This window comes from Ahaetulla prasina, chromosome 15 (genome assembly GCF_028640845.1).
Source record: "Ahaetulla prasina isolate Xishuangbanna chromosome 15, ASM2864084v1, whole genome shotgun sequence".
Taxonomy (NCBI): domain Eukaryota; kingdom Metazoa; phylum Chordata; class Lepidosauria; order Squamata; family Colubridae; genus Ahaetulla; species Ahaetulla prasina.
In genome coordinates this window covers 2,845,267-2,864,939 of record NC_080553.1, presented here as the reverse complement: position 1 = coordinate 2,864,939, position 19,673 = coordinate 2,845,267, and the positions used below count along the sequence as shown (strand labels likewise).

The 19,673-nt window shown below is 44.8% G+C and overlaps 1 protein-coding gene across 1 annotated transcript in view; it reads left to right on the top strand.

Annotated features, from left to right (window-relative positions):
• SCARF2 (scavenger receptor class F member 2) overlaps window positions 1-19,673 on the top strand; it is a 77,979-nt gene that overhangs the window by 3,271 nt on the left and 55,035 nt on the right. Inside the window, exon 2 of the mRNA XM_058157985.1 lies at window positions 17,754-17,812. Within this exon, the coding sequence (XP_058013968.1) occupies window positions 17,754-17,812 (59 nt within the window). The remainder of the gene's footprint in view (window positions 1-17,753; window positions 17,813-19,673) is intronic.

Below are 19,673 nucleotides of genomic sequence, written 5' to 3'. Positions count from 1 at the left end.
CACAAATCCTTGTGGGTGAGGGTCGAAGAGTCAAGAGGGCATCTTTGCCAACAAAGCCCACTTCGCACATAAAAAAGTTGTGGCATACTAAATTTATAAAGCAGTATTAATACATGAAGTATTATAAAGCCACTTTATAAAGCCTTAGTAAGACCACAGCTGGAATAATACATCCAGTTTTGGTCACCTCATTACAAAAAGGATGTTGAGACTTGGAAAAAGTTCAGAGAAGAGCAACTAAGATGATTAAAGGCCTGGAAACTAAAACATATGAAGAAAGATTGCAGGTTTTGGGTTTGGCGAGTCTAGAGAAAATAAAGGGGTGTGTGTGACATGATAGCAGTATTCCAGTATATTTGAGAGGCTGCTACAAAGAAGGGGGGCTCAACTTATTCTCCAAAGCACCTGAGGGCAGGTCAAGAAACAATGGATGGAAACTAACCAAAGAGAGAAGCAACCTGGAATTAAGGAGAAACTTCCTAACAGTGAGGACAATTAACCAGTGGAACAGCTTGCCACCAGAAATGGTGGGCGCTCCATCACTGGAGTTTTTTAAGAAGGGATTATACAGTCACTTGTCTGAAATGGTAGAGCTTCTCCTGCTTGAACAGGGGGCTGACTAGAAGACCTCTAAGGTCCCTTCCAACACTATTCTAATTGGGGCATCAGGTATGCAGTCCCAGATGTCATGTTGCCTTTATTTTACCCAGCCAGCCACCCCTGCGTGATACTATACATTAACTTAGCGCATGCTGTATCAGCACAACAGTTGTGCCTTGTTAATTCTATAAGCCACCATTGGGTGCCTTTGCATTTGGTTTCCTAGGAAGGTACTTACGGGACCGCCTGCTGTTACCACATGCCTCCCACCGACCCGTACGCTCCCATAGAGAGGGACTTCTCAGGGTGCCATCCGCCAAGCAATGTCGGCTGGCGGCCCCCAGGGGAAGGTCCTTCTCTGTGGGGGCTCCCACACTCTGGAACGAACTTCCCCCGGGTTTACGCCAAATACCTGACCTTCGGACATTCCGTCGCGAACTGAAGACACATCTTTTTATTTGCGCGGGGCTGGCTTAAATTGAATTTTATTAAATTTTAAATTCTTATTAATTAATTTTAAATGGGGTTTTTAGTTTATTGTATATTTTTACTGTTCAGGCCAATTTTAAAATAAGTTTTTTAATTGCATTTTAAATTGTATATTGTACTGTCTGTTTTATTTTTGCCTGTACACCGCCCTGAGTCCTTCGGGAGAAGGGCGGTATAAAAATCAAATAAATAAATAAAATAAGGGAGCTCTGAAGATCTTCCCAGCCTGGAACGGCCTCTATCCAGGCAGTGAAATATGCAAAGGGCCAAGTGGCATTCCAGAATCAAAGTTTTGGTTGGGACCCAGTCTTGCAGCAGCTGAGCTGGCTCTAAGTTCACATTGAAGTGCAGTTTGCAAGACTTTGTTTGGATGTGCAAAATGTCAGGCTCATGACAGTCCCCTCTGTTTGACCTTCTGTTTGGTGGCAAGGTGAAGAGGTGGCCAAACCTGCCCCCACTCTTTTAGGTGCTGCTTACACTACATTTCCTGCACTTCCCCACTGCAACCTAGATCAGAGCCTTCTCTGGGGCTGTTCCTGAGAGAACAATAGAACTAGCACTAGCGCTTAGACTTATATACCATTCCATGGGGCTTTAGAGCATTCTCTGAGACAGCCTCTGGCCCCCAACAATCTGGGTCCTCAATTTACCAACCTTGGAAGGAGGGAAGGCTGAGTCAACTCTGAGCTCCTGGCAGTCAGCAGAATTAGCCTGCAATACTGCACTGTGTACCATGGAAGGAAGGAAGGAAAGGGAGGGAGGGAGGGAGGGAAAAGGAATAGAATAGAATTTTTTTATTGGCCAAGTGTGATTGGACACACAAGGAATTTGTCTTGGTGCATATGCTCTCAGTGTACATAAAAGAAAAGATACGTTCATCAAGGTAATAATAGTAATAGTAGTAATAGCAATGGCAATTAGACATATATTGCTTCACAGTGCTTTACAGCCCGCTCTAAGCAGTTTACAGAGTCAGCCTCTTGCCCCCAACAATCTGGGTCCTCATTTGACCCACCTCGGAAGGATAGAAGGCCGAGTCAATCTCCAGGCCCGTCAGGATCGAATTCCTGGCAGTGGGCAGAGTTTGCCTGTAATTCTGCATTTTAACCACTGGGCCATCAAGGTTTTCCATGTTTGTTAAAGTGGGTGCTTGCTAAGATTGTAGCCATGAGCTGGTTGGTAATGGATTTGTATTAAGAATTGTACTGCTTTATCTTGTTTTCTGTTATCTGAGTTTTTGTTTTTCGATTCATGAAGCAGGTGAAGCTGTCACAGTAGATGCACGTCATATTTTGCAAACACTGGGATCTCCTTGTGCAACTCGGCTCCAAGAGGAATTAGAAATTATTTAAAGAAACTAGCCCTCGGGGTTCAATGTGGTTAACTCTTGTAGGATACAATTTGAATTCAGGCAAGCAGAGTGCAGGGCTCTGTGCTTAGCAACTGCTTGTGGCTTTCCAATTCTGCTGTCCTAAAGATATAGTGTTCGTTTGTTTGGGTGCAGAAGAAAGGGGAAGCTGCTGGGGGGTTTTTTTGTCAGCACCTCCAAGTTTGTTTCTCAAACGTTCTCCAACATGCCACCTTTTAGGCACTTTGCAAACTTCAGCTGCTCTGCAGGACAGAAAATAAGGAAGCAAGTAATACCACGTGGAGAGTCAAACTCACTGCCAAGACGTTGTTTCCTCATAGGGTGGGGCTGTCTTAGTTCCTTTTATTGCCTTTTTTTCCTCCCACGTGTTCAAAGAGAGAAGAGTCAGATTCACTGCCTTTCTCAATCTTGGCAGCTTTCAGATAGTCGGTTCCCAGAATTCCCCAGCCAGCATCCTTGATAAGTTTCCATCCAGGAGAGATCTAACCTGGGGGTGAAAACAAATCAATCAGCAGAACAGCTTTCTTCCAAACATTGTGAGTGCTCCATCATTGGAGGTTTTCAAGAACAGACTGGACAGCCACTAAGGTTTCTGCTTGAGCAGGGGGTTGGACTAGAAGACCTCCAAGGTCCCTTCCTGCTCTATTCTGATTGAATTGAGCTTCCATGCAGCTGTCCTAAAGGTGCTTTTTCAGGAGGCAGCTGGACTTTTCTTTTGAAGACATTTCACTTCTCACCCAAGAAGCTTCTTCAGCTCTGACGGGATGGTGGGGAATGGAAGGATTGATACAGGCAGCTGGTTGTTTGCAACCTTTTGAAGCCCTTGGAGGTTTATCTGTGTCCTCATGGTCACCTGAGTGGTGCTCCTGATTCCTGTAGTCTGCAGGTTTTTTCCTCTGGAAATCCATTCCTACTCCCGCACCATTTGAAGGGTCTTCATCCCAAATTGTATAGCTAAAAGTCTGCAGAGATTCTCAGTCCTCCAGGTCATGGTTGTCCCAAAGGTGCTTTTTCAGGAGGCAACTGGACTTCTTTGTTGTTGTTGTTTTCTTTTGAAGATGTTGCGCTTCTCATCCAAGAAGCTTCTTTAGCTCTGACTGGATGGTGGGAAAGGGAAGGATTTATGCTCCTTGCAGACAGCTGGTCAATTCATTTGCATCCTTTTAAAAGCTTCTATCGGATAAGGTCATTCCTGGTCATCTTCTACCAGCTCTCTAACATACTAAGTCTGGGGTGGTAGCAGATGGAGTCAGTTCTGCCTTTGTGTTGAAGGACAGGTGTCTTGTTGATGTCCTAAGAGGCCATTTCTTGAGGATGAAGAAAAAAAAATGATGTTTTAGAATTTTAGAATTTAGAATAGAATTTATTGGCCAAGTGTGATTGGACACACAAGGAATTTGTTTTGGTGCATATGCTGTCAGTGTACATAAAAGAAAAAGAAAAAAAAACCTTCATCAAAGGTACAACATTTACAACACAAATGATGGTAATGGTTGCAATTTAACCCTTAATGATAGCAACAAAAAGTTACAGTCATACAGTCATAAGTGGAAAGAGATTGGTGATGAAAACGATGAGAAGATTAATAGTAGTGTAGATTTAGTAAATAGTCTGACAGTGTTGAGGGAATTATTTGTTTAGCCGAGTGATGGCCTTCGGGAAAAAACTGTTCTTGTGTCTAGTTGTTCTGGTGTGCAGTGCTCTATAGCGTCGTTTTGAGGGTAGGAGTTGAAACAGTTTATGTCCAGGATGCGAGGGGTCTGTAAATATTTTCACGGCCCTCTTCTTGATTCGTGCAGTATACAGGTCCTCAGTGGAAGGCAGGTTGGTAGCAATTATTTTTTCTGCAGTTCTAATTATCCTCTGAAGTCTGTGTCTTTCTTGTTGGGTTGCAGAACCGAACCAGACAGTTATAGAGGTACAAATGACAGACTCAATAATTCCTCTGTAGAACTGAATCAGCAGCTCCTTGGGCAGTTTGAGCTTTCTGAGTTGGCGCAGAAAGAACATTCTTTGTTGTCCTTTTTTGATGATGTTTTTGATGTTAGCTGTCCATTTTAGATCTTGCGATATGATAGAACCTAGAAATTTAAAGGTTTCTCCTGTTGATACTGTGTTGTCTAGTATTGTGAGAGGTGGAAGTATGGAAGGGTTTCTCCTAAAGTCTACCACCATTTCTACAGTTTTGAGTGTGTTCAGTTTTACAAAGATGAGAAGAAAGGAATTGCAGGGTCAGCCACAAAAGCAAAACAAGTCCCATTCTCCAAGCCAGCAGAGCAGCCCAACAGGGTTGGACTTGAAGATCTTCAAGGTCCCTTCCAACTCTGGTCTTCTGTATTCTGTAATGTGCATTCAGACACTTCGAAATTTCAGCCCCTTGTATAGCAAGGGTGATTTTTAAACTTTTAGATACAGTGTTTTCTAACTTTAGCAAGTTTCAGATGTGTGTGGACTTTAATCTTTAAGGTGCCACAAGAACCTGCTTTGCTGGAGAGTGTGTCTTCCATGAATTTCACACAATTCCCTCTGTGTGGCTAAGTTAAGCTAATGGCCATCACCCATTCCTGGGGCAATGAGTCCTTCCTGCAAGTTAACTGCATGTTGTGTGGAAAATATCTTTTTCTGTTGTTTTCCCTGTTTTGCTGAATTCATCCCAGTTATTGGGATTACCGTATATACTCGAATATAAGCCGATCCGAGTATAAGCCGAGGTCCCCAATTTTACCCCAAAAACTGGGGTAAACTGGGGACTCGAGTATAAGCCGAGGGTGGGAAATGAGGCACCTACCGGTTGGGGAAAGCCTCCCTCCCTCAGCTGAGAAGGCTGGCGGCTCCCCGCCCGCCTCTCACTGCACCGGCAGGGCTTCCGTCCGGTAAAATGTGAAAAAGAAAAAACTCGAGTATAAGCCGAGGCTTAAAAAAAAAAACTCGAGTATAAGCCGAGGCTTAAAAAAAAAAAAACTCGAGTATAAGCCGAGGCTTAAAAAAAAAAACTCGAGTATAAGCGAGGGGCGTTTTCAGCACAAAAAGCGTGCTGAAAATATCTTTTTCTGTTGTTTTCCCTGTTTTGCTGAATTCATCCCAGTTATTGGGATTAATCAAATGATTAATCTAATTTGATTCTTATCTTTAGGGAAACAAAATCCAACTTCTATATTTTTCTAGTGGAATTCTTTCAATTTAAGACAACATGCTTCAGAAAATCACAGTTTTAGAATAGAATAGAATTTTTTATTGGCCAAGTGTGATTGGACACACAAGGAATTTGTCTTGGTGCATATGCTCTCAGTGTACATAAAAGAAAAGATACGTTCATCAAGGTACGACATTTACAACACAATTGATGGTCAATATATCAATATAAATCATAAGGATTGCCAGCAACAAGTTATAGTCATACAGTCATAAATGGAAAGAGATTGGTGATGGAAACTATGAGAAGATTAATAGTAGTGCAGATTCAGTAAATAGTCTGACAGTGTTGAGGGAATTATTTGTTTAGCAGAGTGATGGCCTTCGGGGAAAAACTGTTCTCGTGTGTAGTTGTTCTGGTGTGCAGTGCTCTATAGCGTCATTTTGAGGGTAGGAGTTGAAACAGTTTATGTCCAGGATGTGAGGGGTCTGTAAATATTTTAAAGATCTATACATATAAATAAATAGCATGGCAAGCACATTTTTTCTTTTCCATAGATATTTATTTATTATTTAAATTTATTTATTATAAAGATATAATAGATTCATACCATTATACTGATATCTCTGATGAAACAAAATATCTTTCTTAGCTACTTGACTCTGAAAGTAGATAATGTATAGCAATATTTGAAAAACAAACATATCCTTTAGTTCCTGCAAAGAAAAACAACAAGCATTGTTTGCAAACATTAACACTGGATGCTATTTTATTTCCCAATGTAGCAATATCCCATTGCTACTGCAATATCAATGAACCAGATTTTTCCACAATAGTGATATCAGGCATGTTGTGGGCCAGATGTCTGTCTGTCTGGTTTTGAAAGTCCCACAAGATGACCTGTTCCTTTTCAATTATTATTAATATTATTATAAACTTTTAATTATTATCTCTTTTATTCATTTAAACATGAAACTCAGTCAACTGCACATTTTAAAATGTGCCACAAATACCATTGACTGGTGCTAATGGTTGATATGGGTTGCTATCAGCATCCTAGGTATCCACCAACTATCTTCTTAAAATATATGAAGTTCTGAGTAACACAGGTTTTTTTTTTTGCAGTTCCGCTGGTATTATTGCAGGAAGCTGCAATTTCTTGATGTATTTCATAAAAGTCTTTCCAGGTCACAATATTTTGTGATTTTTTTTTTCCTAGTTCTTTTTCTTCGACTCTGGTGTCTCCTGGTTTAGCGACATCAATAAATTGTACGATTCAGTTTTCAGTGACTGTGATCTCTGCCGTGTTGTGTTCCAAATGATGATCCGTCTGTATTCAAAAGTCCCAAAAGATGATGATGGTGATGATTACTAATACTACTTTATTCATTTCACAGTTAGCCAGATGTTGTTGTTGTTGTTATCATCCTTAGCTTCTGAAAAGAATGAAAATGGAGTAGTCTGTACATTAGGATTTGAACTGTTGGACAGAGTGTGGTTGGGGGTTGGTTGGTTATGTGGCCATCAAGTTGGGGTTGATTCTTAGCAACAACATAGATTTCTACTGTATAACGTGAAATAAGCTAAATTACTAAATGTAGGGAGAATCAGGACATGTTCTCTCTATTTGTTTGCTTGTTTGACTTGTAAAGGTCTTTAATAGGATCTGCTGTAAGTAGCAGGGGAAAAAAGCACAACTTTGCCATAACGATTTCAATCTCTGTCAAAGGAGATGTCGTGTCCCACTCCTCCGCTGACGGCCGGGTCAGGGAAATCCGAATCAGGCGTGCCTCTGCAGCTCTGCCCAAAGTCCTAGCAAAGTCCTCAGAGCAGGCAGGAGACCAGAAAGTGACTTTAGCAAGATATGTTTAGACTTTGCCTGACTCAGAGAATGCCAGAAAGCAGATCCTTTATATAGGTCATGGGGTGTGGCTCCATGACTCAGCACTTATCCAGGCCTGCCCCTCCCTTCCTTCTGTTGCCTCCGCCTATCAAGTCTTCTGACCCGAGGGTCACTCCAGTCGGCAGTTGTTGGTAATAAACCCTCCTCAGGCTCACATGCTGTGGAGGAGGGGGAGGGGTCTAGCTGCTCCGTTTGCCTGGGCATGGAGCCAGGGCTGGGGCCGGGGGATGCTCCCTCCTCTGCAGCCTGCTTGGGCATGGAGCCAGGGCTGGGACCGGGAGGTGCCCCCTCCTCTTCAGCTTGTCTGGGCATGGAGCCAGGACTGGGGCCCGGAGGCATACATTCCTCCGTGTTCGGGAGCAGATAAGAAGGCCCCGGCTGCTGTGAGAGCGGGCAAGACACAACAGGAGAGTCTCCTTCAGAGAAATGCAATATACATTTTTGGACAGGTAAGGTAGAAAACCAGAGGCCTTTTGGCAGGGGAAGCCGCAATGCTGATTAGTATATGTTTGAATAGAGCTGGGCTCTGTGTGAGTTTGCCCAGAGCCCACAACCATGGGAAGCCTCGCCAAGTTTCAGTCAAACTGACTTTAGCAGGATATCGGCAAAGTGTGGTCCCATCTTAAAAGCCCTTAGAGAAGACCAGGGTGGGCTGCTGGGGGTTCGCAGGAGTTCGGGAGAACCTCTAGCTAAGATTCTGTGCAGTTTGGAGAACTCCCAAATCTCACTCTTGGCTGGCCCCACCCACCCCATCCCTCCCAGGAGTCCCCATGCGGCCTGTTTTGGATGCAGTTAAGTGAAGGGCGCCCACAGAGGCTTGGGGCAGGGGGCGAAAAACAGGCCTACTGTAAGTTCGGGAAGGCTGGAAATGGCCCATTTCTGGCCTCTAGAAGGCCTCCGGAGCCTGGGGAGGCTGTTTTTGCCCTCCCGGAGGCTCAAGAAAAGCCTCTGGAGCAGTGGTCTCCAACCTTGGTCCCTTTAAGACTTGTGGACTTCAATTCCCAGAGTCCCTCAGCCGGCAAAGCTGGGTGCGGAACTCTGGGAGTTGAAGTCCACAAGTCTTAAAGGAACCAAGGTTGGAGACCCCTGCTCTGGAGCACAGGGAGAGCAAAAATGCCCTCCCCTGCCATGGTGCCGGAGGCCGACTAGACCAGGGGTCTCCAACCTTGGTCCCTTTAAGACTTGTGGACTTCAACTCCCAGAGTCCTGGCTGAGGAACTCTGGGAGTTGAAGTCCACAAGTCTTAAAGGAACCAAGGTTGGAGACCCCTGGATTAGACCACGCCCACCATGGCCATGCCCACCCAGCAACTGGGCAGAGAACCCCTTGCTAAAAATTTTAAAGCTCACCCCTGAAGAAGACCATTCTTTTCATTCAAGACAGCAGTGTTTGGGCGGGCTACTTAACATGCTGCTGTTTTCCAGGCCGTTGATTTTACATCAACAAAGAAATTACTCAACAGTAATGATCTCAGTCATTAGTCTCTCAGAATCTTAAAAAGGCCTCTGCTCCCCCAAGCAGGCAGAGAGTGCAGAGGCTGGCATAATATTTCTATTTTCCCCCTCATAAGGAGGGGAAGTGCCACCTTCCCCTTTCTCTCTCCCAGGAAAACCACCGTGGGTGTCAGACAGGCCGTGGGAGTGGCAGAACGTCAGAAAGTGGACAGATGTTGGAGCGAGAGAGGCATGTTGAGAAGGATCTGTGCTGGCAGCCTCAGACAAGGCAGGCAGGGGATGGAGAGGCCATAGACAGGAAATCAAAGATAGCATATGTTTGAATTTTGTCCAGAAGGGTCTTGTCCAGAAGCATCCAGTTTTGGTCTCCATACTATCAAAAAGATGTTGAGATGCTAGAAAGATTGCAGAGAAGAGCGACCAGGATGATGAGGGGACTGGAGGTGAAAACATATGATAAATGGTTACAGGAACTGGGCATGGCTAGTCTACTGAAGAGAAGGACTGGGGAGACATGATAGCATCTTCCAATATTTGAGGGGCTGCCACAGAGAGGAGGGGTTCCAGCTATTTTTCAAAGCACCTGAAGGCCAGACAAGGAATAATAATGGATGAAAACTGATCAAGGAGAGATTCAACCTGGAAATAAGGAGAAATTTCCTAACAGTGAGAACAATCAACCCATGGAACAGAAGTTGCCTTTGGAAGTTGTGGGAGCTTCATCACTGGAGGCTTTCAAGAAGAGACTGGGCTGCCATCTGTCAGAAATGGTGTAGGGTTTCCTGCTTGAAGAAGAGACTGGACTGGAAGACTTCCAAGGTCCCTTCTGATTCTATTCTGATTCAGAAGAAACCCTGCATCTGGCACAGGTTTCTACTCACCTTCTGGTGGAGATGATGGGTTTCCCATAAACAACGGAGAAGCACAAAGGGGCAGCGGAATTGATTGGTTGGAATGGAGAACCTTGAGGGCGGGTGTCTTACTTTGCGAAGAGTCCGTTTGCTCACCTGACTTTGGATGATGAGCAGGCCTGCCTCACACAGTTCCTGGAGAAATTCATGGCATGGATGGTACCCAGCACCATAAGCATCATGTGTGTGTCCACAGACCCCTCCCTTGGATGATTCCCAGGATCCCTCTGATTTTGTGTTGTTCCTGGCTGTGCCAGCATTCAGGTGTTTGCGAAGGGGTGAGAGCCATCCCTCCCTTGGCTTCCTTTTCTCATTTCAGATTTGCCCCCAAAAGTATGGGAAACATCAACAACTGTTTGTGAGAAAACGCATTGAGCAGATTGTATCCACTGATTATTGCGTTTTACTTAACTTCCCTCCATTGATCTTCTTTCCAACGTTGTTGTATTTTTTAGTTTATTTTGGTTTTCATTGCTCCTTGTTGCTGTTTGTTGCAAATAGTAAATGAAATGAATGAAATTGCTAAGTGAAAATCCAGTTAAATCGCAAGAATATGAGAAGAAAACCTCTTGAAGCTGGGTCTATGCCAATTCGCCACAGCCATCTCCCCACGGCCAACTCCCCACGGCAATTTGCCACAGCCAATGGGACAATTCGCCACGGGACAAGAGTTACACTAATGTCAAAGAAATGGTGGAATGAATCATTAAAGAGGCATGGTAGCACAGTGGTTAGAGTGCAGTATTGCAGGTTCCTTCTGCTGACTGCCAGCTAACTGCTATTTGGCAGTTCAAATCTCATCTTTCCCAGGTGGTTAAAATGAGGACCCAGATTGTTGGGGGCAAGAGGCTGACCCTGTAAACCCCTTAGAGAGGGCTGTAAATCACTGTGAAGTGTCTAAGTGCTATTGCTATTGCCTTTCCTTCCTTCCATCCGTCCATCCATCTATCCATCCATCTTGTTAGAATCCAGTATTACAGTCTAATTCTGCCAATTGCCAGCAGTTTGATCCTGACTGGCTCAAAGTTGACTCACCCTTCCATCCTTCCGAGGTTAGTAAAATGAGGACCCAAATTGTTGGGAGGCAATTTGCTGACTCTGTAAACCACTTAGCGAGGGCTGTAAAGCTCCGTGAAGCGTTATATAAGTCTAAGTGCTATTGCTAAGAAAGGATGCAAAAGGAGGGACAGAATGAAATGTGAATGGCAAAAATTAAAATAATTTTAAATTTATTTCAAATAATTAAATTGAATTGTTAAATTGTCCCACAGTGAGTTGGCTGTGGTGAGTTGGCGATGGCCGTAGGAAGTTGTCCCATTCTGCTTGAAGCTATCCAGGAGGATTGCCCCAGGACGGTTCTCAAGCTCCTTGCCCCCCACCCTCATGAACCCGGGTGTCCATGAAGTGTCCATGAAGAACAGCATGCTAATCTGCGATAGGAGGGACACCTGCCCCTCCCTCCCCCAGTGTCCAGAGATCAAGCCAGGCTCTGCTGCCACCTGGGCACCCGTGACAATCCAAGGGTCAGGCTCAGCTGTGCAAAGAGATCCATCCATAGACTTTGGGACAACCAAGATGGTTCAAAGATGGTTTCGCTCACCTCCTGCAGTAGGTCAGCCTTCCCCAACGGGATCCCCTCTGGCGATGGGGGATTGCAGCTCCTATCATCCCCAGCCAGTGTGGTCTGCCCCTGCTGAACGGGGAGGGTGGAAACTGTGTTCTGGCTCCCAGAGTCTTTGAATGGCCACTGACGGGCCAGTTCTATTTTTACTTTTTCTTTTATCAGCCTGAATATTTAGCAGGCGTCCTTTGAAGAACCCTTCCTGGGGAAGTGCAGAATCAGAATGGTGAAGCTAGATTAAGAACAGAGCTATTCGGAATAAAAAAAGAAAGACAAGATCCAAACCTCCAGCCAGCATTTTTTAAATTAAAAAAAAAACTACATGGAATAAAACGTTTTTATTGCTCATCTGAAACCAAGTCCATGGATGAAATTCCATGTCTCGCAATGGGGCATATATTGTTATGAGTCCATATTTCTTTTTATCTCGAGGCAGTTAAAGTAGCAGGTAGATGGAGAGTAAATGAAGCCAGATCTCCAGATGTGAGGGAGGCTGGGCTGAAAAGAGTCACCTCTGCAAACGCATTTACTGCATAACCAGAGGGATATAGAATCAAGATCACGTGAAGTGTTAGTGCCACTTTATAAGGCCTTGCTAAGGCCACACTTGGAATACGGCATCCAGTTTTGGTCGCCACAATGTAGAAAAGATGTTGAGACTCTAGAAAGAGTGCAGAGAAGAGCAACAAAGATGATTAGGGGACTGGAGGCTAAAACATATGAAGAACGGTTGCAGGAACTGGATATGTTTAGTTTAATGAAAAGAAGGACTGGGGAGACATGATAGCAGTCTTCCAATATCTCAGGGTTGCCACAAAGAAGAGGGAGTCAAACTATTCTCCAAAGCCCCTGATGGCAGAACAAAAAGCAATGGCTGGAAACTAATCAAGGAGAGAAGCAACCTGGAACTAAGGAGAAATTTCCTGATAGTTAGAACAATTAACCAGTGGAACTACTTGCCTCCAGAAATTGTGAATTCTCCAACACTGGAAGTTTTTAAGAAGATGTTAGGTAACCATTTGTCTGAAATAGTATAGGGTATCCTGCCTAAGAAGGGGGCTGACTAGAAGACCTCCAAGGTCTCTTTCATTGTTCTATTCTATTCTATTCTATTCTATTCTATTCTATTCTATTCTATTCTATTCTGACACCAGGATATCACTAGATTTCACTAAACCAGTCTGGATTCTGACAAAAGGAAGCAGCCTTCTAAATGGTGGATTGGCCTGCAGTTATTCCAAGTCCAGATACAGATACAGTCCTCAATTTATGACCTCACTTGCAATTTGAATTTTGATTGCTAAGCAAGGCAGTTGTTGTGAGAGTCACACCCAATTTTACAACCTTTTTTTGCCACTGTTTCTTAAGCAAATCACTGCAGTTGTTAATTTTGGTCATTAATGGAATCCAGCTTCCCCACCAATGAGTTTGCTTCTCAGAAGCCGGCTGGGATGGTTGCAGATGGCGATCACATGACCTGGGATGCTGCAACCATGGAAAATACATGCTGGTTGCCAACCACCCAAATATTGATCACCTGACATCGGGGAGAAGAGAGGAGAGGAGAGGAGGGGAGGGGAGAAGAGAAGAGAAGAGAAGAGAAGAGAAGAGAAGAGAAGAGAAGAGAAGAGAAGAAGGACCTTGGAGGTCTTCTAGTCCAGCCCCCTACTCAGGCAGGAGAACCGATACAATCTCAGACAGGTGGCTATCCAGTCTCTTCTTAAAAACCTCCAATGATGGAGCATCCACAACTTCTGAACGCAAATTCCACTGGTTAATTGTCCTCACTATTAGGAAGTTTCTCCTTAATTCCAGGTTGCTCCTCTCCTCAGTTAGTTTCTATCCATTATTCCTTGTCTGGCCTTCAGGTGCTTTGGAGAATAGCTTGACCTCCTCCGCTCTGTGGCAGCCCCTCAAATATTGGAAGATGTTACCCTGTCTTCCCTGGTCCTTCTCTTCACTAGACTAGCCATGTCCAGTTCCTGCAACCGTTTATCGTATGTTTTAGCCTCCAGTCCCCTCATCATCCTGGTTGCTCTTCTCTGAGCTTTTTCTAAAATCTCAATATCTTTTTTATAGTGTGGGGACTAAAACTGGATGCAAGACTCTAGGTGTGGCCTTACTCAGGCTTTATAGAGTGGAATTAGATCCTCCATGGCTGAATCCCTGAGATCAGCAAGAGATGACTTCAAAGAAAGGGACTTTTATTTTATTTTTTTTGTATGAATTCCGTAGACAAATAGAAGCTCCAAAATCAGCCCCAACAGCTGCAGATTAAGTTCATTCTTTCATCCTGAAACTCCGGACAGGTGGATTTCTCAGCTTGCTGTTGGGAAACTGTCAGTCCTGTAGTATTATTAATAATCTCTGCTTGTCCTCCTGTCTGTGCAAAGCCAACGGAGGCAGAAGAGTTTGGAGCTGTCAGCTGTTTTTAGAAGCAACTGCTTTCGCAAGTCAAAGTTCGACATTTATTTGCAAGACCCTGCAGAAAGAATCCGCCTGCATTTTTCCCCCATCAGTTTTTTACTATTTAGTCTGATAGCAAAGAACAATTTGCTTTTAGAATCTCCTTCCAAGGGAAACTCATTTGGGCAGAGTGCGGTTTTCTGCATCCATTTAAATGGCAAAAGATGGGTGTGAGTCTCCTTTCCTCCTGCATCGGCTCCCTCTGCTCTGCAGCCTCCCTGGTCTCTCACCTTCCCATTCATCCCAGAAGAACAGGAATCCATTGGAATGCCTTATTCAGAGGGAGAAGTGCTGGAGAGCCAGGGAGCTGCAAGGTTAGGGGAACAGAGTGGAGTGGAGTGGAGTGGAATGGAATAGAGTAGAGTAGAGTAGAGTAGAGTAGAATAGAATAGAATAGAATAGAATAGAATAGAATAGAATAGAATAGAATAGAATAGGACAGAGCTGGAAGGGACCTTGGAGGTCTTCTAGTCCAGCCCTCTGCTTAAATAGGAGATCCTATATTATTTCAGACAGGTGGCTGTCCAGCCTTTTCTTAAAAACCACCAGTGATGGAACGCCGACAACTCCTGAAGCCAAGGTGTTCCATTGGTTCATTGTTCTCACTGTCAGGAAATGTCTCCTTAATTCCACTTTGCTTCTCTCCTTGATTAGTTTCCATCCATTATTTCTTGTCTTGCCTTCTGGTGCTTTGGTGAATAATTTGACCCCCTTTTCTTTGTGGCAGCCCCTCAAATACTGGAATACTGCTGTCATGTCATCCCAAATTCTTCTTTTCTCTAGATTAAAGGTAAAGGTAAAGGTTCCCCTCGCACATACGTGCTAGTCGTTCCCGACTCTAGGGGGCGGTGCTCATCTTCGTTTCAAAGCCGAAGAGCCAGCGCTGTCCGAAGACGTCTCCGTGGTCATGTGGCCAGCATGACTCAACGCCAAAGGCGCACGGAACGCTGTTACCTTCCCACCAAAGGTGGTCTCTATTTTTTCTACTTGCATTTTTACGTGCTTTCGAAACTGCTAGGTTGGCAGAAGCTGGGACAGGTAACGGGAGCTCATCCCATTACGCGGCAGCACTAGGGATTCGAAACCCAAAACCTGCAGCCGTTCTTCATACATTTTAGTCTCCAGGACTTTGATCATCTTAGTTGCTCTTCTCTGAACATTTTTCCCCAAAGTCTCAACATTTGTTGTTACATGAATCACTGCAGTTAAGTGGGTCACCGAGTCATTAAGCAAATCTGACTTCCTCCATTGAATTTGTGTGTCAGAAGTTGGCCGGGAAGGTCGCAGATGTTGGGCATGTGATCTGGGGATGCGGCAGCCATCAGAAATAATATGCTGGTTGCCAAGCACCCAAATTCTGATCACATGATTGTGGGGATGCTACAACAGTCATGAGACCCATCATAAGTCACTTTTTCAGTGCTGTAGTAACTTCAAGCAATTGCTCAATGAATGGTTGTAAGATGAAGATGCTACACATTAGCTTGCCTCTCAGAGAGGTATGGATGTTCAGGGGTGGGATTCAAAAATTTTAGCAACCAGTTCTCTGCCTGATGGCTGGGTGGGCGTGGCCATGGTGGGCGTGGCCTACTTGGCTTCCTGCACCACGGCTTCACCCTCCCCAGGCTCCAGAGGCTTTCCTTGAGTCTCTGGGAGGGTGAAAATGGCCCCCCTGCTCTCTGGAGGCCCTCCAGAGGCCGGAAACAGGCTTCTTTCCAGTCTTATGGAACTTCCAGGAGGCCCATTTTTCACCTTCCCAGAGCCTCGGCACGGGCCCTGCACTAACCTGGCATCTAAAACGGGCCGCATGGAGACTCCTGGGAGGGGCGGGGTGGGGTGGGGTGGGGTGGGCGGGGCCAGCCAGTCCTTGCAACTACCAGTTCGGTGAACCAGATGTAAAATTATCATCCGGTTCGCCCAAACCTACTCAATCCCACCCCTGTGGGTGTTCCATTGCTGGAGGTTCACAAGGAAAGATTTTGTCCGGGATAGTATAAGAACTCTTGCCTTGGTAAGAAAATTGATAAGAAAAGGATGTATTTACTATTACACGTTTTAACAGCAGCGAGGGTTATAGTTGCACAATACTGGAAAAATGAAGATGCACCGCGAGATGAAGAGATAATCAAGAAGATATTAGATTGTGCAGAAATGGACAGATTGACACTGAAAATTAAACAGAAAGAAGATGCAGATTATTATCAAACCTGGAATCTATTTTACCAGTGGCTGGAAAAAAGAGGTGGAGATTAAGAATGTAGATTTATAAAGGTTAAGTAATACCCAGACAACACGTTATTCATTAAGCACTAAGAAATGTATTTAATAGAAAATCAATTAATTTTTTTTTAAAAGAACTCTTGCCTTAGGCAGAGTAGAAGACCTCCAAGGTCATTTCCAGCCCTAGGATTCTATGGTTTAAAATGTGTATTATCAAATTAGGGATGTGCAGCCTTTGATGGCTGCAGCTGATCATTCATGATTGAGATGGATATCATGGAGGCTGATTGGATAGATGGTTTAATGATGAAGGTCCTGGGTAGCTGACCACATGGAGTTGAGAGTAGAGGATATTTATACCTTCTCGTGGGCTTTGAACTTGAGCTTCCTCTTCCTGTGCAAGAACATGTCTTCTATTGGCTGTTGTCAGACTCCCGTTGGGCCATGAGTTTGTCTAAGCTTGGTTGAAGTTTGGCTGATGCAATGTAGGGGCTTGTTGGGCAATTCCTATTGTGGTGGAGGGCTAATCCTACCTTTGCTGCAGGGAATTTGCTTATGAATAGAGCTACCTATCTCTCTGTTTCTTAAGTGCTGACATCTGCTGTGGGCCATTAAGGAAAGTGGGATCTGCTTTCGAAGAGCATGTTTCTCCATTTCTCATCCAGGGAAATAGAATATTCTACCTTTTTAAATATTTCTCAAAATATTTCATTCTTCTAGGAAAAGAGTAGGTGCTAACTTTCTGCAATTTGGATGCAGTCATCAGGGAACTGATGATGGAAAGGATTTGTGGTTGGAAGTTTTCCCCTGTTTTTAGTCATGTTGCTGTTGGTTTTGTTTTCTCAACTCCGCTTTGCTTATTTTGGTACAAGCTGTCGTTTTTGTGTGTTTGTCATCTTCAGAGGGCTGAGACCCGAAGAAGAGATGAAGTTGCTCTCGGGGTTGCTAGGAAGATCATAATACCAGGTTGTGGGATCTGTGTGTGGCTTTGTAGCAATTGTCTACTCACCTGTGATTTGAACATGTCAGAGAGAAAGTTCAGTATTCCCAGCATCCTATTGTTCCAAATCTTCTTTAGGGTGTAAATCTACTATTTGGTGACTTTTGCGGCTAATGAATGGAATAGTGGATGGAAACTGACCTGGAAATAAGGAGAAATTTTCTGACAGTGAGAACAATCAACCAATGGAACAAAAGTTGCCTTTTGTTGTGGGAGCTTCATCACTGGAGGCTTTCAAGAAGAGACTGGACTGCCATCTGTCAGAAATGGTGTAGGGTCCCCTGATTAGATGGGGGGGGTTGGACTAAATGACTTACAAGGTCCCTTCCAATTCTGTATCTGTATCTAAGATGGAAAAATAATCCCTATGTTATTCATAGATATGTTGCCATTCCTGGGGAGGGGGAAGTGTCTGCAAGGAGAGGGCTAGACTGGCCAGGCATGCTGGTGCTATGGCTGCAGAGAAGGAGGCCTTGGAGGAGGCGAGGAAGAGGCTCGTGGCCTTTCCAAGTGCTCAGGAGGCTTTGCATGTGTCCTTTTGCTTTGTCCTTCACAATTTTCCTAACTGAGTTCCATCTCCTTTGCAGGTCTTCTGGATTTGTTTGCTGCCCAGGATGGAAACAGCAAGAGGAGGAATGCCCGATAGGTAAGATCTCACCTGTTCTCCTTTTCAAGGCCAGTCAGAAGCTCTGCACAAGCCTCCATGGAGATTGGGGGAAGAGAGAACAGCCCTTCCTCTTCTATTTCCCCAGTGGCCCTTGGAGGTATATAGGGGGCTGATGGTCCCGGGGGTGGGGGGGGTTGACTGCGAAGAAGAGACCCCAAGGTCTCTGCTGCGGGAGCACCAACATTTCTGCTTCACTAACTGCTTCATCAACCGGGGCCAGAATGCAGAATGGGACAATTTGCCGCGGCCAACCTGCTATGGCCAAATCGCCATGGAACAACTCGCCATGGGCCAACTCAGCAATTCAATTTACATTTAAAATGAATAAAAAATACTTAATTTTTGTAATTCCCATTTCATGTTTGTCCCTCCTTTTGCATCCTTTCTCTAATGATTCCCATTCCACCGTTTCTCTGATGTTTGTGTAACTCTTGTTCCGCAGCGAGTTGTCCTGCCGTGAGTTGGCCATAGCAATTTGGCTGTGACGAGATGGCCATCGTGAGTTGGCCGGGGCAAGTTGGCTGCGGCAAATTGTCATAGACCCCCTGGGGCTGAGGTCTGTGTCTCAAGGAGGAAGCACACTGTGGGTTTCCGCAGCACACTTAATCTGACTGCATTGAATTAACCCAATTTATACAACAAATTGTCTACAGTATATTGAACTGCGCGCTAACCATTTTGTTTCAGCTTGTCCAGTATGCTTTAACTGGTTACTGAATCAAACTAGTTTCCAGATTCTCGTGGTATAGCACAGCATAAACTTAATTTGTTGGCTGGCTTTGCATAAAATGGGGAGTTCTTGGTGCTTTTAAGCTGGGTTTGCTTGCCGACATTTTCTTATTCAGCAAGCTAACATCTTCAGGACTAGATGTAATAGGCCAAGTTAATCCCAAGAAAGACTAATTAACCGAGTGCTGCCTGTCACCCGCTGGCCACGCCCATCCATCCGGTCATTAGGGTCGAGAACCTGTTGCTAAATTATTTGAACTCCACCACTGTCACTCTCTAGATGCCCCTTTTGCAAAAGGTCAAGAGCTGGGCTTAGAGAGGAGCAGGATTATTGAGGAGGGGGGCCAGCAGGAGATTGAAATTAAGCAGGGAAGGGAGGTGAACAGAAGCAACCACTCACAGGACCCTGGGTGGACATGGTGAAGTTCCCAGGGATGAGGTCTTTTGTGGGTGGTGAGGGAGGGTCTCTGTTATCACCTCCTACAGATGTTGCTGGCAATGCAGCCCACCACACTCCTCCCAGGCCCAAGGCTGCAGGTGCTGGGCATGGGGCCATTTGCTCCAGAGTGCTGGGCTGCAGCTTCCACCCTCCCTATTTCCCCAAAGGGCCGGTGGGGGCTAAACTCTCTTAGGTTCTACTCCCCACCCCACACAGTTGCTCCCCGGGGCTTTGGGCCAGCTGCCTCTCTTGCAGCCCATTCTGCCTCATAGGGCTGTTGTGATGAGGATAAATATGGGGTGGGTACATTGCCATGAGCTTCTACAGGTATCATATTTCCCCGAAAATAAGGCCGGGTCTTATATTAATTTTTGCCCCAAAAGACGCATTAGGGCTTATTTTCCGGGTAGGTCTTATTTTGGGGGAAATACAGTAGTCCTCGACTTATGACCATTACAGAGTCTGCCCATTATGGTCATGTCATGTGCTGGTGTTAAAGTGTTTCATCATATGACTTAACCAAATTTACGTTTTTTGCGGTGGTCATTAAGCGAACCAGTTGTTCACTATGGGGCCTTTTCGATAAAAGCCAGAAGGAACCTCTCAACGCTGCAAACAGCCCTAAAATGCAGGCCAGTTGCCAAATCCCCAAAATGTAGTCATGTGACCGGA